The sequence below is a fragment of the Pleurodeles waltl genome, chromosome 7 (genome assembly GCF_031143425.1).
Source record: "Pleurodeles waltl isolate 20211129_DDA chromosome 7, aPleWal1.hap1.20221129, whole genome shotgun sequence".
NCBI lineage: Eukaryota > Metazoa > Chordata > Amphibia > Caudata > Salamandridae > Pleurodeles > Pleurodeles waltl.
The window spans coordinates 751,688,984-751,707,932 of NC_090446.1; the positions used below are offsets into that span (position 1 = coordinate 751,688,984).

At 40.9% G+C, this 18,949-nt stretch overlaps 1 protein-coding gene across 1 annotated transcript in view; it reads right to left on the minus strand.

Moving 5' to 3' along the window:
- Positions 1-18,949, minus strand: part of TGFBI (transforming growth factor beta induced) — a 224,985-nt gene that overhangs the window by 186,271 nt on the left and 19,765 nt on the right. Inside the window, exon 2 of the mRNA XM_069199225.1 lies at positions 10,516-10,614. Coding sequence (XP_069055326.1) covers positions 10,516-10,614 — 99 coding nt within the window. The remainder of the gene's footprint in view (positions 1-10,515; positions 10,615-18,949) is intronic.

Here is an 18,949-nt window from a genome sequence, read left to right on the forward strand (position 1 = left end):
AGGACACAGCCTATTCAAGTATAAGTAGGGCTGCCCCCAGCTCCACCCCCATCCTGTTAATGATGGCCCATACAGGCACATCTAAGCTCTTTCTTGTGTATGGCTGTCAAGGAGAAATATACAAAGTCTGCTACGCTCAGTCATGTGACCCAGAGACAAGATACAGGCACTATATGGCTAAGGCTGGAAAATCTCAACTTTCTAAAAGTGGCATTTTCACAATTGTAATTTAAAATCCAACTTTGCCATAAGAGAGACTTTTATATCACAATTCCAAAGACACCAAACATGAACTATGTACCTCTCATTTAGAAATTACAGCTTATTGAAAGTAATAATGTAACGTCAATGTTATCCTATTGCAGGAGTGGAAAATGAATTTAAGATGTCCATCTTTAAAATAAACTGCACCCTGCCGCCCTCTGGGCTGTCCATGGCCCCCCATAGGGGTACATATGTATTAAAAAGATGTTTTCACCTGGCAAAAGGTGTACTTAGTCAAGTCAACATGACAGTTTACAACTGCACACACATGCTCTGCAATGGCAGAACTGAGACATGTTGAAAGGGCTACTTACCAGAGGGGCACAATCAGTGTTGCAGGCCTACTAATAGTATTTACTTTACAGGCCTTCGGTACATGTAGTACCACTTTCCTAGGGCGGTATAAGTAAATTAAATATGCCACTTGGGGGAACAGGCCAAAATGATCATTTTTAGAGGAGAGAACACAAGCACTTTAGCAGTAGTAAAGAGTCCTAATGTCATCAAAATGAAGTCAGAGAAAAATTGAGGAGGAAGTCAGAAAGGTGAGGGGATACCACCCTAAAGCTCACAGGTTTGACAGATTATAATTGTGGTGGGTTAACAAGGAAGTATCCTTCCCTTTTTTGGAGTCTCTGGAACTGTGCTAAAAGAACCCAGCTGCTGTTTAGCAGTAGTACTCAGGAGACTGAAAAGACAAAAAGTGTTTGAGCTGGCTGACTTGACCATGAGTTGGAATTTGATTACTAAGTCTATCAGCTTAACAATGGAAGTAGAGTAGAATGGGCTAAAAGGGAATGGTTCTCCTGTGATGACAATGAAGTAAAAAAAAAAAACATTATTATCCCTTGATATTCTTGTTGCAAGTAAGTAATGAGATGATACGTTCTTAAACATGCAAATCATTGTCAAATATTGGTTACAGGTAACTGTGGAAATTGCACTACAAATGAATGTGGTGATGTTAATGTATGGTAATTACACTTAAAGTCGAACTGGTATTTTAAAAGCAGGTTTGTTCTGCAAATCGATTCAGAATTCAGGTCAGAAGTTGTGCCTCGAAACAGCATCTTCATGTTAACCACAAGGTGTGGGAATACAGAACTTTTCATCAACAGAAAGTGCTTTGGTGATATGCAGTATTTAACATCACAGAACCTAACATGGCAGTTTTTAGAAGATAAAGAAATTTAAAATATCTCTGCAGCTACTGTACCTGTAAACGATGATGGAGATTGTTCCTCACCTGAAAGCACCAGTGAACTTTTTACCTATGCCAACTATTCAGACGTAACACACGCAAAAGGTATAATCTGCAAAATATAAGAATAGACCTAAAACAGCATATAAATAGTTCAGTTAAGTGTTCTCATCCTTTCAAACAAAATGAAGGGAACTTGAACCAACTTGTTGTACAGAATGAGCCAAAAATAATATTCTTTTGCAGTTTGAATTGAAGAATTTATTTTTCATACCACCAACTCCTTAAAAGTCTACAGGGAACCAGCAGAGGGAGCCACTCTTAGATTATCAAGTACTTTTTATAGCATATTGGGCAAAGAGATTTCCATTACCTTTTGCAACTTAACTGGAAGGCTGCATTTTAGCATTTGCTTCTCTAGCCTAAATACGCCTATGAGTACCATGCTGGGTTATGGTCCAAAAGTTATTTTATGGGAGCTCTTAACATCAGGGACTAGCATTCATATCTTACACGACCTATGCCAAATCGCCACGGGTAAAAAAGGTCTACAAGATGTTCCTTCTCGATACTATAGGAAATCAATAAACAATGTTTTACTCTTGGGCTTTCTATCAGTTTAATGCGGGCAAAGTATATTCCCCAATGAATGTTATTAATGACCTCTACAGCCATTGCATTATTTCAATTTTCTTAAAACTTTTAAACATTTTTTAAATAGTGGTAGTAATGGCAAAGAAACTCCTTTTTGTGAATCTTATAATGAGCAGGTGAAAGAGCCTCATCCCACAGCATCACGTTTTAATAGGCAACTTTAAGTTTCATTATGAAATCTTGTTAACATAGTTGCACTAACAGATTCAGCTGCTTCTTGACTATATCTTTAATGTTGATATGTATCTAAAAAGACTCTGACATTTTTGAAGACCCCCTTGGCAATATCATTATGAGAAACTCCTAACGTCCAATGAAGTAAATTTACCCCCAGTTGTGTACATCCAGCGTGGGGCAATACTGCATCACTACCAAATTGGTGGGGATTTACGATGAGACTTCATGTTTGTACATCAATTCATCCATATTTCTTCACACTCCAAACACTTTCCACGAGGATATTTCAACAATATTTTCAGGAAGATATGTAAGTGAGAAAAAAAAAAAACAGGTGTGCATTTTCCTCAGAAAACATGGAAACATGCTACTCCTATTAATGACTGACCTGGAATTTCCCCAAAACAGACTGAGCCTCGTTGAGTCACGTTTTTAAATCATTATCACTTATGTGATTAAAGCCATGCTAAAATTATGTACTGCTCTTCTTTCTATCACTCGGATTTCACCCGTAACTGCAAATATATTTAGCATTTGCAAGGATGGCTTACTTTTCTCCTTTTTACCTAAAATTTTATATCAAGCAACTTATGGACTTCATATACAATCATCAGTTGGCGGAGGAATATCCGTTTCACACAAATCAATAATGAATACTCCTCCCTAGTTTTACCAACTGTTTCTCACTGTTAGAAAATGGGTCTCTAGTTGGCAGAGGTATGTACCCTGTCCAAGAGGGGACCTCAGGGTAAGTCAGATACACAACCTAAATTAACCTTTACTCACCCTCTGGTAGCTTGGCTCAGGGCAGGCAGGCCTAAATTAGAAGGCAATGTGTAAAGTATTTGTGTAACACTTATTTACAGCAACAAAGTGAAGGACACCACAAAAAGACTCAACGCCAGCTTTGAAAAATAGATAATATTTATGTGAGTAAAACAAGACCAAAACAACAAAAATCCAATCAATAGAAGTTGAGATTTGAATTTTTTAAGTTTAAATGTGAAGAAAGTGCTTAGAAGTCTATAGCTGTAAAAAGGTTACTTGAGGTTGGGAGGGACATGTGACAATCCAAAATCTAGGCTGACGTCAATGGTGTGTAGGTCGGCTACAGAGCCCACGCAGGGTCCACTGAACAGTACCTTTCTTGGAGCAATGTGTCAATGGCAAGGACACAATGCATCAATATTTCTGTCGCACTCAGGCGATGCGTTGATTTTTTAAGTTTGTAGCTGCAGAACCCACTTCTGAGGACCAGGACTAGAGGGGCACCTCAGTCATGCGTAGGACTTACAGATGACAATGTCCAGCAGCACCAGGAGAGTTGCAAGCAGCATTTGACGTCCCTGAGACTGCAGAAGAAGGGCAACACAGCAGAGCAAATAGCAGAGTGGCAGTCCTGCCTACAGCACACATCAGTAGTAGATCAACACAGTAATGCAGTTGCAGAGTGGCAGTCCCTCCTGGCAGCACAGCAGTGCTTCTTCCTAGCAGAGTGTCCTTGGTTCCAGTACAAATCTGATTTGATGGAGTTTGGATTCCAGTATTTACACTTTGGAGCTCTGGTTTTGGAAGGTGGGAGAAACTCCCAGGCCTTCCTTTGAAGTCCACATGGTCCCTCTCCTGCTTTCCCTGGCTCCAGACACTTCACGGGGGTTTATGCAGCCGTTTACATAAGGAGAGGCACAGCCCTATTTAGGAGAAAGTGAGGCAGTGCTAAGCTCTCTCTCCCATTCAACCATGTTAACAGTACATCAGCCTGGGGATGGGCCATCCTGAGGCAAATGTCACATCCAAACTCCCTTTGTGTGTGACTGTTTAGAGGGAGTGCCCAAAACCCAATTGTCAACAACCCCAGACATGTATTCAGAAACAAGCAGAGGCCACGAATGGTTAAAGTAAGAAAATGCAAACTTTCTAAAAGTGGCACTTTCAGACTTACAATTTCAAATCAGACTTCACGATAAGTTGTGATTTTAAATTGTGAGTCCAGGGACACCAACCTCTATATTTACGATTTAGATGTTACACTTAAAAGTTGTTTAAGGCACCTCCAATATTATCCTATGGGAGCAATAGGCCTTAGAATAGTGAAAAAATGAATTTATGAGTTTTTCAATATCTGATCATCAAGTAGGTGCTCCACCTTAAATTCAATGTATAAAATGTTGGAAAGTTCTTAGGCACTGACTGTGGAATACTCAGGTTAATGTTGTATTTAAACTTGTGTTTTATTAGATGCAGAAATCTAGATTTCAATTCCAAACTAAATGTACATGTACATGATTCAAAAATGTAAAAATCCAATGCTTGGAAGAACAAAAGTACGACATGCACACTTGGGGTTTTGCACATTGTTGGCCACTGATTAGAGGTGTAAGAGCCACTGATGGCGACAGCCAGATGCCTAGCTCTGGCTCAGCTCGAGGACCTCTTGAGCCCAAAGTCCAAAATGAGTCAAGCCTTCAAGTTGCTTTGCCTATGCAGATGCCTGCCCATTCAACAGCCACCATCATAACAGAATGTGTACTTTCTATATTGCTGCAATCCAGAACACATATACAGTATGTTGAAAGTGTAACTTCAACCAAAGCTTTGCAAGAAAAACCCCTTAGCCATTGTACATACTGGTCATGCAGCCCATGGTAAAGCCCCTTTTCTTCATCATAACATGACCAACGAGCAAGATTTTATATTGTTGAGGTGTAACCTATGCAGACACCTATCTCACGCCCTATCATCAAAGATAAATATAAGATGATTCCAAGTGAATAATTTGGTGATTCATGGTTAGGGTAAACTTGGCATGTCTTAAAGGCTGTTTCATTTTACCAGGGTCAGTGGTTAAGAGTTTCTAACTTTGGATAAGTTGTATAATGACTAGCCCATTATCTCATACCTTTTAAATGTTGTATAAATGTTACTCTTAAAATGCAAAGAATACTCGAGAATTACAAAGATGCACATATGAATTATAATACGTTATAATTGTTATGTATAAAATCCAGTATAAAACTGAATCGTCTCCTAATTTTTGATTCTTTTCAATAATGGAACAAAGAGTACATTATCTCTTCAAAATGACTGAAACTGGTCGGGATACAAGCATTTGTTTGAGACTCGACTAAACTGCACCACATGGTTTGCTCACTCTTAAGAAATATGATCACTCAGGGGAAAGGAATCTAAAAGATGAAAGATTAATGAAAGCTGACAATGACTACAAATTTGGATTCATTCTGTGGCTTTTTTGTAAGTGGATCAGATTGTGGAAAGGTCTCCTTTATGTCCTAGAATGCCACATGGTGGAAAAAAGTAGTGTTAGATGTACTCTATTTTGCTCTTGCTCAGGGACAATAGCTATTATACGGGAAATATTTGACTATTTATAAAACCAAGTATGTCATGTTCGCAAATATATTTTGTATATATTTTTATATAATAACAACCGGTCAGATTACGAGTGCATAATTCACAATGTCACGTGTACATTTGTATCGACGTGTTAAAAACACAAAACATGCACAATACGGTTTTATAGCAAGGCTTCTCTACAAAAGGTCACAGCTGCAGAATGGCTTATGGTTAATTGCGGTAAATGTGATAAAATAAAGCATAAAGAGTCAGTAAATTCACTGACATTTTGGGTTTCCACAACTCACATACGCCCTATTGATTTAATCTTCTGTTTATAGTGAGAGCTAATGACATTTGACCTCACATGGTTGCGCTACACACCTTGCCAGTGTTTGCAAAATGTCATTCAGCCTTCTGGAGGGTAGTTTTGTATTAAAGGCAGGAGACGCTGCATGTGAAGAGCAGTGGAGCAATTAAATGGTATATCAAAACAGCTGAGACCCTGTGCAGTGTTATGTGGCAAATACTAGAAAAACTTGAGCTGGGAAAATAAGCGGCTTCATTTGTATCTAACAAGCAAGGTCTACCCACAGTCAAATTACATGAAGTAATATCATGCAGTCCTTGACACACATAAGGATAACCAAGCATTTGCAATGCAATGGGTCTCGCATTTGCTCCACTTAGAGCTATTAGCGTTGTAAAGTCCTAACCAGACTTTTATTGCCACATAAAATTAAAATTAAAATTAATACAGTTTTACATAAGCGAGCAGATTTAAAATGCCCGCCATGAGTGTGAAGGAGCACACAAAATGAAACAGAAGTTTGCTCGCAGTCAACCGTATTGGCAAATATGCAGCGAGATCACTCTGCGTACGGAATAAAAAGTAAAAGTAGCCCAGAAACCATGCTGAAAATATGGAGCCTTGTATGTTTTCAGTCGTTGCCCGCTGCGCTCGAGGAGGGCTAAACACTGGAAAAGGCATGACATATGCATGCCTTTCACAAACAAAATCAAGCAATTTTAAAAAGGCAAGCACACGTACCAATAAAACTGATGGGCGTGCAGTGGGTGTAGTTAAAAGCCCACAAAGAGATTACAGCAGGCTAGAGCGCGGGCGCGCTAGACCCTAAAAAAGGTTGATGAAAGACGTAAACCACTACTAAAACCAGCAAACAAGATTTGATCACATACTTAAAGACATTTACAAGAATGTAAAGCAGTAATACAGGAGCAGCAAGTACATTCGCAAGTTATTCTTAAATGGGTTTGTCAGTATATTTGAGCAAATAATTGTCTGACTGATGCACTCAATGTAGATTTTCTATTATTAATTCCCAGGTACAGGATATTTAGGACACAATATTTCTGTCAGACAACATTCTGCCTATGATATTCTGAAACCATAGTGAGTAGATTATGTTGTGCTGCACTAGTTAGCTGAAACCTTCGGTTTGAGTATGAGAGTAAGGGCCAAATTTACAAGGCCCTTTCTCCACTGGAGCGCCACTTTTAGTGACACTCCGGTGGTGCTATGCATTGCACCGTATTTACAAGGTGGCGTTAAGCCACTTCTTGTGGCTTAACACCACCTTGTAAATATGGCCCCTTCACATGCAGATCTTTGCTGCGTGGCACAGCAACACTCATTACATTTTGATGCTGCCCCAGATTTACGAGTTTTTGTAAACCTGAGGTAGTGCCCAACTCTAACCCTACTCAAGTGGTGGCACTACCATGGCGCAATGAGAAGAAATGCTTTTATTTCTCCTTGTATTTTGCTCTTTCTATGTGTGCTGCATTCTGCAACACAGGAGTGTGCCATATTCTATTAAAAACAGCACATCCCTGCGGCAACACTGCCAAAGTTGGCGCATTGTCATTCTGTCATTTTCTCATGAATCTGGGCCTAAGTGTCTTTCATTTCTTGGTCTGCATTCTGTATCCAGTATTGGTGGATTTTCCCACAATAGGGACTCCTGGTGGGAAGGGATTTGCAGCCTTTGGCCTAAACTGTATGACTGTCATGAAGTGGCTTGTGTTTCAGCTGCAATGTGAGGTAAATTTCTTCCAGTTCTTGGTTTTCAGAGTCCTGTGTATCGACGAGAGGTAGAACGCCCTTGGCAATTGTGCAGTCATATATACATTTGCAAATGGAACAGGGGCTTGGGAAGTGAGACCAGATGCTACTCTCGCACATCTCGTTAGAGCATTCAGCAAAGAGGGTTTATAATTCTTGGCCTTTGTTTAGTGGTAATGGGCTCTTTGCTAGAGGGCGATAAGTTGGTGGGGTCAGGCATTGAAATCTATCACCCAATCTGGGTACAAAAAATGATTTTCTCTTTTGGTGTGGATGTCTGTGTCAGTATGGTCTATGCACAAACTGACTGAAAAAGGCACAGGCTAGTTATTTCTCAGCAAGCTGTCGGCTTCAGTGAAAAGAATGAAAACTGTTTGCTTGTTTTATTATTCCAAGGAAGATGTGTATCATGCAGAATTTGTGGATTTGGATAGAAATGTGCATTCCCTTACCATGGACAAAAAGCTAGGGGTGGGAGTAACAGATGTAATTCTCTCCAGCGTAATTAACATAAAATTACTCATAATTGTGTGTTTTAGCACTATTTTCAAAATGCATACTTTCATCCAAAATGTGCCTGAGGATGCATATTGCGCTGAGAAAATTCCACTAAATACTGCAGGACACAAACAGCAATAGCCAGCAGCCACTCTCTCTCTTAGTCCATTGGTCCTGTGCTCCTGCAGTAGGATTTTTGCCCCAAATTACTCAATCTGGCATAATTGCATAATTTCATGACGTAATGTGTAGTTACTGAAATTACTCCGATTACTCTGTCATAATTAAAGTTTTGCTCAGGCCTACAAAACATTGCCTAGCATTAGGTACAGCCAAATCTAGCATCTCACATGCTTTTATCCTCCTACTTAGACCTCTTCACACAATCTGCCTATCGATAAGCCTTGTACAACACTCATGGCCATCGCCCTCGATGGTAGTTGGCTGACTCTCATGGTGACTTCAGCATCTGAATGTTGATTCACTTGAAACCTACTTATAACTAGAACGTGCTGATTCACCATCACTAGCTCATCCCAGTTCAAAAAAAGCAAGATTGTTTTCAGGCATATGTCCCCCGACATGATTCACAAAATAGTTTACTACCCTCAAAGCTACAGGAAAGAAATTGCAGCACAGATGATGACTTGAGTAGATGCCCTCTGAAAGAAAATGATTCCAAAGGAATGTTAGGTTAAACAGTGCATTTCCGTGGAAAGCAAATAAATACTATTCATTTCACGTCACACATGCCTATTGCTCCTACAATGAACGTTTTTACAAATTGTCTTTTTTCCAGCAGTTCCATTGCTCTCGGATATGCTACTTACTAACCCTTGGGTCCTCATTTATTAGGCATGTGGCACAGGATGGCGCAGCAAGTGCATTTCTGTCCTTTCCCCCTCAGCTGGTGCACGAATTGCTGCCTAGCGCCAACGCAGGCGCCCTTGCACCATGGTAAATGGGTGCCTGCATTGTGGGGTTGATTGTTTTTGTTCAGGAAGGAACACCTTCCTTCACAAAAACAATCACAAGAGGTGTTTCCTCCTTCCATGAGTGCTACAGAATGCAGCACACATAGAGAGAGGAAAAAACAGGGAGAAATAATGTTATTTCTCCCAGTTGTGACACCTTTTTTCAGCCTCTGAGGTGGCGTAGGAATCTGATTCATTCCCAGACTTGTAAATCTGGGACTGCATCAGATTCCTTCGGGTTCCATGGGTGTTGTGTGGTAACACCCCAAGAACCAAAAAATTAAGAGAGAAACCCCAAAACCAATAAAGGGACGGGGTAATTTATGTTACACAAATACAATTCTCTTTATGGATATTTTAGTATCAAACCAAAAAAGTATTTCTAGCACACTGCTTCTATTTATCAATTATGATATAGTGGTTATGTTCTAGCCATGTTAAAACCTTTCATACAATAAAAAACATACCTGTTTTAACCCTTTTCTTATTTATGATAACATTTTAATTTATTGTTATACTTATATATTAGTTAAAATTGCACAAATGTATTCAAATCAATCCCAAGGTGCTCTTGATTCTTTCTTCATTAGTTTTTACACAAAACCTTTGTTTATAAACCCATTACACAATATTAGTACAGTATACATTACAAATGTCACATATTTTTGCAGTATCTCTCAAGATCGTGCTCGTTAGGCATGCAGCACTGGGCAAGAAAATAATATTAATGCTGTAAAATATTCTGGTGAAAAGTATTATGTATTGCTAATTGAACCTTTATTTTCAAAAACAGTAATTATGTGTACTTAAAGCAGCAGTTCTTAGATATTAATCTCTCGTCAAATTAGCTCGATTTTTCCTCTTTTGATCTTACTTTGACTCCTCTCTCAGATGTACGCAAATAAATGTGTGAATTGTGTCAGAATAAATGGTATGCAGTGAGCAATTATGAAGAAAGCTTTGCTTTTTGGAGAGGGATAGGTTGGAGGGAATTAATCTGAAGGCCTTTCAGACACATTAAGTACCCGAATACTGAAGAAAAGCAATTCATGAACAATATGTTTGTCATTATTAACTATTAAGTTAATTTTGGAAAACACAGAGTTGCTGCTTTGAATACTAAACAGATTGATTATATAAGCAAAGGAGAGTTTGCTGCAATGTTGGTTTGTTTCAAAGGCTTAAAATGCATTTTAGAACATTTTATTTTTTACAAGGCCTAAATAATGTTTGTAAATCAGATTCCAGTGCTCCAGCTCTCCAGGTCATGTGGTAAAACAATGAGTAGATGCGCTGTCATTACTTACGTGGATTTCCCGCATATTTTCCTCTGATACCACTGTTTGCAGTTAGTATAGTACTGTTTGTTGGTTCCAATGAGTTTCTGCACAGCGCACACGTTAGGGCTAAAGAGAAGGAAAATAAAAGGAGGTATGTAAGTACGACATTTTTAGTCGTCAAATCCATAAATTCTAATACTGTCGATATTAATATTCAGGGCAAGCATTGCTTTTTTGATATTACATCAGTGACTTAATACACCCGTGTCTCAGAACTTTGTCACTTTTCTTCTGCAAAACATGCATATTCATTGTATTCTTCTCAGTCTCTAATTTTAGCATTTGCTTTACTAAAGCCATTAGTGAGTATCTTTTGGGGGTATATGTGAATGGATGTGTACTTTGTGATTGGTGCTTAGCTTTGCTGAAATATCTTGCGTGACATGGGGTTTAGTTGACGATCCACTGGTAGGTAGCATTTCCCCATGTCAGTGGTGTGTCGGTGTTGGTGCTAAGCACTAATTTAATTTTAAAAGGGTAGGCATACTGACTTAAAGAAGACTGTGTTCCATCTTTAACTTCTTTCCCAGTTACCTCATTGTATGGAAAAATTTAGCTTATTAAGTGTTGCTTTTAACACTTTACAGACGCAAAGCACAATTCATTTAGTTCTGAGTCTTTGGAGGTGAGTCATCCTCCACTAATGGCAGTATCAACAAAGTGCATGCCCCAATCAACAGAACTGAGTTATATTAAAGGTAGTTTGGTAATCCCGAGTCAGTAATTTCTCGCACGAAAATACTGATACTAGTATCTGTAATTTCAGGTTATGAAATTAACAGCCAAATACATGCGGGAATTTGATTACTGTTCCTATTTCGCACAGTAATTGCCCGCTTGTGCCGTTCCACTCATAAAGTTAACCAGTTTTAAACTGGTGAAATGGCCGGTAATGGGTGGATTGGTAGAGTGGTATTGCCTCGTCTTCTGTTATTCCTAATTGGGGTTTACATGGAGTTAAATTGAATATCACATTTATTCAAAAAGACTGTTTTAATGTACTTAATCTCTGAAATCGAAAGGCAATTTATGTGACATTCAACAACTTGCTGTTTATACAATTCATTTCAATGTAATTTACTGTTCTATACCGGAACTCTTCTGTCTGAGCGACGGAAGGATAGGAAATCTTGTGTGTGACACAGTAGAGACTTCCTAAAAGAGATGGGTGGGATAAAAGATGTCAGAGGCTACTCACCCTCACAACATCTCCAAATCTATCCATGCACCCACCTGTTTACCCATCCTCCCAGCTTTTGATTCTCATCAGTGAATTCATATATACATGCATCCAGAGACATTCATTCACTTATTTTGACACCCGAGCCATCTACGTATCTACCCGTTCAAACACTCACAGCCATGAATAGCCATTAACTCATCCATCAATGCCAACATCTGCCCATTCATTAATGCATACAATCTCAATTCCATCCATTCATGCATTATCACAGACATTGATTTAAGCCTCCCATACCTTGCATTGTAGATCTGTACAACCATCCACGACATACATTCATCCAAAAACTAATCTACGCATATGCAAGCATCATCCACTCCCCATCTACACTCATTCACTAACCCATACACTTGTATATTCACCCAAATCCATGTATTTGTTTATCCACCCACCAATCCATCCACCTATCCAGTGCATTAAATTTAATCACCACCTGTCCCATGCATCAAAGCTTTATGCACTCAAAACACATGCATTCTTCAATCAATTCATTATCCTACATCTCACCATTTATCCATCAACCCATAACCATGCATTCCTTTATTCATCCATGCATTTACACACCTGTGCCATCATTCAGCCATCCAACCACATCCATACATTTAACAGTCTATCCATCCACTGAACCCATTTTCCGAACGACATGAGAAATGCATGCATTGTTCGATCGTTTCACACGACCCACATCTATGCATTCATTTATACATCCACCTATTTGCATGAATTCCTGCATGTGTCGACAAACCATTAATTCTGACAAGTATTCAACCACACACACATGCATTCTGCCATTTCCATTCACCCATCCCTTTCTAATCTACTCACATATATTCTTCAAACCATTGAACCACTTCACAGGGTTGTAAAATGGAACAAGGTATTCTGTTGCAATGCATGCCGTTACCACGCGTGTGTTACAACAAGAATGCCATTGCCACATATTACCTTTACCATGCATGCCTTTACAATGAATTACTTGGAAAAAGCATGTATGTTAAAGGCATATGCGTGGTAAAGGTAAAGATCCTCAGCGCGACCGCCCCGCCCTTCTAAAAACTACGCAACGCAACCCCTGCCACAAGCCCTAAAACAGGACCCCAGCGTGACACCCCCACCAAGCACATCTAAAATAAACCCGTTCCTTGCCCTGAACCCTAAAACAGTACTGCCCTACCCCTATTCTGAGCCCTAAAACCGCAACCCCTTCTCCAAGCCCAGAAACCGCCCCCCCTTCAAGCCCTAAAGTCGTCCCCACCCCTGGCCCCCAGCCCTAAACCCTAAAACCACCCCGCCCCAAGCCCAAAAACTGTGCCCCCACCCTAAAACTGTTCTCCCCGCTCCAAGCCTTAACCTCCTGCAGGCCACAGACATAATGGTTACGTCCGTGGCTGCGCCTCTCAGGCGCCACGGACATAACCATTACGTCTGACTACTGGCGATGCGATCGGGAAGCAGAAATGCCCACTAGACACCAGGCAATTTTATATACTTAGGCCGATCTGCCCCTGGAGGGGCCGAAAACCCCTAGACACCAGGGCTAATTATTATTATTTTATTATTTTTTTTATATGTGGGGAGTGACCCCTTACACATAATTATATTAGGCTGATCTGCCCCCAGCGGGGGCAAAAGCCAATAGACACCAGGGAATTTTTGTTTTTATACTAACGCAAAAGGGGAGTGGCCCCTTGGGCAAGGGTCACTCCCCATGGGGCCACATTACTGTTTGCCATATCTGCCCCCCTTGGGGGAAGATTGGCCTATTTTTAGAAGGCCCATCTGCCCCCAAGGGGGGCAGAAAGCCCACCAGAGACCAGGGAAGATTTTTTTTCAATATTAGAGGGATTGGGGTATGGCCATACTCCCACCCCAAATAAATGGGGCCAAAGTTGTTCTGCCCAACAGTGGGCAGATGAGGCAATTACCCCTGATCCACACCACGGGGGGGGGGGTGCAGAAAGTCTACTAGATGGCATGGAATAAAAAAAAAAAAAAAAAATGTGGGGTGGTGGCTACCAACCAGTAATGGTCTGGTTATGCCCCCGCCACAACTGAAGGGGCTAACAGTCTTTCAGCTCTCTCCTCGCACACTAAAATATCCCACGGCAAGCAAGAGGACATTTGATTATTTTGGTTTTTGGTTTTACATTTGGGCCATGAGAGCTTGGCTTCTCTCAAAATCATCCCACTTGGAATGGTGAGGGCTGCACTTTTTTGACGTTGGGACGCTGCCATGTAGAAAAATCCACAAGACCCAGGCACATCCAAAAACTAAACATCTTGTTGATTCCAGGGTGGTGTGCTTCACATGCACCCCACACCATTTTCTTACCCACAATGCCTTGCAACCCTCCAACTTTGCTGGAAAGCACACATTTTTCCCACATTTTTGTGATGGAACCTTCCGGAATCTGCAGAAATGCACAAAATTCCTACCACCCAACATTGTCTCATCCATACTGAAAAAAATTCTGCTGCACTTGTCAGCCTAAAAGTGTTTTTTTTCAAACTGCCACTCTTTTGTTCCCCCTCAATTTAGACATGTTTTTGTCTCTTACCTGCACAGACACTTGACCCACCTACACAAGTGAGGTATCATTTTTAACGGGAGACTGAGGGGAATGTTGGGTGGCAGGAAATTTGTTCCGGTGAGGTGATCCCACACAGAAATGTGGGAAAAAGGTGTTTTTTTAAATCGAAATTTGAGGTTTTCTGAGGATTCAGGGTAAGAAAACATTGGGGGATACACACAAGTCACACCTCCTTGGACTCCTTTGGGTGTCTGGTTTTCAGAAAGGTCTGGGTTTGGCAGGTTTCCCTAGATGGCTGCTGAGCCCAGGACCAAAACTCAGGTGCCCCCCCAAAAACAGGTAGTTTTGTATTTGATCATTTTGATGTGTCCATGTAGTGTTTTGGGGCGTTTCCTTTCACGAGCACTAGGTCTAACCACGCAAGTGAGGTTCCATTTGTATCGGGAGACTTGGGGGAATGCTGGGTGAAGGGAAATTTGTGGCTCCTCTCAGATTCCAGAACTTTCTGTCACCGAAATGAGAGGAAAAAGTGTTTTTTGGCCAAATTGTGAAGTTTGCAAATGATTCTGGGTAACAGAACCTGGTCAGAGCCCCACAAGTCACCCCATCTTGGATTCCCCTAGGTTTCTAGTTTTATAAAATGCACAGGTTTGGTAGGTTTTATAGGTGCCGGCTGAGCTAGAGGCCAAAATCCACAGCTAGGCACTTTGCAAAAAAACATGTCAGATTTCAATGTAAAAATGTGATGTGTTCATGTTGTGTTTCCTGTCGCGAGCATTAGGCCTACCCATGCAAGTGAGGTACCATTTTTTATCGGGAGACTTGGGGAAACACAGAATTGCAAAGCAAGTGTTATTGCCCCTTCTCTTTCTCTACATTTTTTCCTTGCAAATGTAAGACAGTGTGTAAAAAAGAAGTATATTTGAGAAATGCCCTGTAACTTACATGCTAGTATTGGCACCCTGGAATTCAGAGATGTGCAAATAACCACTGCTTCTCATCACTTTATCTTGTGCCCATTTTTGGAAATATAAAGGTTTTCATGATACCTATTCTTCACTTTTTATATTTCAGCAAATTAATTGCTGTATACCCGGTATAGACCGAAAACCCATTGCAAGGTGCATCTCATTTATTGGCTCTGGGTACCTAGGGTTCTTGATGAACCTACAAGCCCTACATATCCCCGCAACCAGAAGATTCCAGCAGACGTAACGGTATATTGCTTTAAAGAATCTGACATCGCAGGAAAAAGTTACAGAGTAAAATGTGGAGAAAAATTGCTGTTTTTTGTACCCAAATTTCAATATTTTTTATTTCAGCTGTTATTTTCTGTAAGAAACACTTGTAGGATTTACACAAATTACCCCTTGCTGAATTCAGAATGTTGTCTACTTTACAGAAATGTTTAGATTTCTGGGATCCAGCATTGGTTTCACACCCATTTCTGTCACTAAGTGGAAGGAGGCTGAAAGCACAAAACATAATAAAAATGGGGTATGTCCCAGTAAAATGCCAAAATTGTGTTGAAAAATTGGGTTTTCTGATTCAAGTCTGCCTGTTCCTGAAAGCTGGGAGGATGGTGATTTTAGCACCACAAACCCTTTGTTGATGCCATTTTCAAGGAAAAAAACACAAGCCTTCTTCTGCAGCCCTTTTCCCCCAATTTCTTTAAAAAAATTAAATTTCGCTATATTTTGGCTTATTTCTTGGTCTCCTTCAGTAACCCTCTAAAATCCCTAGGATGTTGGAAAAAAAGGACGCAAATTTGGAGTAGGCAGCTTATGTGGACAAAAAGTTATTAGGGCCTAAGCGTGAACTGCTCCAAATAGCCAGCAAAAGGCTTGGCACCTGAGGGGGTAAAAGGCCTGGCAGCGAAGAGGTTAAAATCATATTCACCCTCCGCCCCCCACCTTGAGCCCTAAATCTGTCTCCCCGCCCAAGTCCAAAATCCACCCGCCCTAAAACCATAGCCACCCCGTGCTCCTAAGCCTAAAACCATCCCAGCCCCCTCCCTAAAATCAACTCTTCCCCCTCCCTAAAACCTAACCTCCCCACCGTCCAAGCCCTAAAACAGTACCCCCCACCCCCTCAGGTCCAATCCCCCTTACCTCCCTCTCCAAGACAAAGAGCCAGCTCCTCTGAGGTGCAGCACAGGTCATTCAGATGAAATAGAAGATTCTCTCTGTTTTGTCTAACGATGTTGATAGCCTTTTCACTCACCACCACACATAGCCCTTACCATGCATATCTTTACACGATAATTGATAGCAATAGTATGTATGGTAAAGTCTAGTCGTGGTAATGACGCATGTATTGTAACACATGCATGGTGAAGGCTATTTGGGGTAATAGCCACATCGTAATGGCTGTTTCCCATTCACAGCCATACATCTGTCACTGCTTTAACCCACGTCCATGCATTGATCACTGATCTAGTGATTTAGTGATACATACATGTACTATACCTACCCTGTTCATTTGGCAAATCACCCATTCACACAAACACTTAAATGCACACACACACACTTACATTCAACCACTCACTGTAACATACTAACAGTCATTGTTACTTTCAGCTATCAGTTTACACTTATCTACTTTCATACAGGTACTCACCAATTCACATTTTCGCCTATCAATTCATTAATTCATTTAGATATCCCAGTCATTCACCCAAACTGATTCTGACCTTCAAATACCCACTCAGATACAAGCATTCACACATTAGCCCACGCCAATGCATTTATCAGTATAGATCCACCAAATCCATACATCCATCCATCCTCTCACACCAATCCAGTATTATAGCCATCAGTCCTGTTAAGCATAACGTTTATTCACCCATCCATCCACGGACACACACCAGTTAATTTATGTAGTCCTGTTTCCAGCCATGATCATGTTCCAATCCATTCATGAACGCACCCTTCTGAGGCCCTTGTAATCAACGATCCAGCTCTAATATCCATATGCATTCTCCAGCCCTTTCCTCCAATAACATTTATTCTTTCACCAACCAACATCCATGCATGAAATATGGACCCATGCATGAGTTTAAACTCACTCTCCAAAGACCCACACATAATTATATATCCACCCACCCAAAGCCACCTAGATATTCATAAATCTGAGAAATCCCGAAACTCATTCATATAAACATCAACTTATCCAGATGCATTCATCCATGCATATATCCATTATTTAATCCATCTTGAATCCAGTCACACTCATGCATTCGTCAATTAATCCATCATTGCACATCCAGGTATGTATCAATTCACCAATCCATCTAAACCCGTTCATCTATCAAACTATACATCCACCTCATCCTTGCTTCCGCCTTCAGTCCTATAACCCATTCACCTTCCTTTCAACTCTCTCTAGTAACCATACATACATCTGAGTTTGCATTCGTAAGTACCTGTGTTGTTCCAGTGCGTAATTTTGTCGCTATAACTGGGCTCTTGGCGAAATTGGTAGGACCTGTGTTACTGAGACTATTGTATATTAGCCGTGCTTGGAGATGTCAAACTCTACCAAGGAAATGATACAATCATCCATGTATCTGTCCAATTATATACATCGGTCTAATCATTTATCTACTCAAAAAAGCGCCACCCCATTAATCAAACAATTCCAAAGTTCATTCACCTGCATCCAGTTATCCCTTCCCCACGCATTAACAGATATTCATGCATTCATTTACATGTGTATTAATCTAGTAATCCATGCACTCTGCCGCCCACTCATACTCGTGCATTTCAGCATCTCTCGCTGTCTGTCGAGCATGGTTCATCCACACATACCCATGCATTTGTCACACTCACTGTGTTTTTAGAATCCTGTCACCCTGCAGCCAGGGCTCCATTGAGAACGATTATGGCCGCATCTCCAATATGGGCACAAGAGTGGAAGCTGCTGCATTATTCTCTTGTTTCGGTTGCTTTCCTGTTAGTATTTTAAACCATAGTCATTCTAGATTCCCTAAAAGTGTTTTGTCCCGATAACTGTTAGATGCCATACTTGAGAGCTATACATTTGCAAATGTATAAGGGCCATGTGCTCCTTGTAGGTTTCGCTGCCAACATCTGAAGCAGCCAGGTTGCATGCTCCACTCGAGAGCTTTTTTTCTGTCCAGTTGTTACTTGGTATTGTCCAGAAGCACTCTTAGACAGAGATCTGAAGGTAAGATTTTTAGCATTCACAACTAACGTGCTGCAGCTAGGTCTCACTTGATCTGTGTAAGAATTAGCCCAATACGTTCGGTGCGCCATTTCTATACTTGAACCAACCTGGTGTGTCGCAACGTCTATCCAGTGAGGCCTTCTCTTGATCACAGTTATCAATTTCTGACTTCTGTTCCTGATATTTGCAATCTTTCTCACAATTATGGGGGTCATTCCTACCCTGGCGGTCCGAGGCCGCCAGGGTAGGGGACGGAGGAAGCACCGCCAACAGGCTGGCGGTGCTTCTGGGGCTATTCTGACCAAAAGGGAAGCCAGCGGTTTCCCGCCGGCTTCCTGCTGCCCCTGTGAATCCTCCACGGCGGAGCTGCCATGGGGATTCCGACCCCCTTCCTGCCAGCCTGGTTCTGGCGGTTTTCACCGCCAGAACCTGGCTGGCGGGA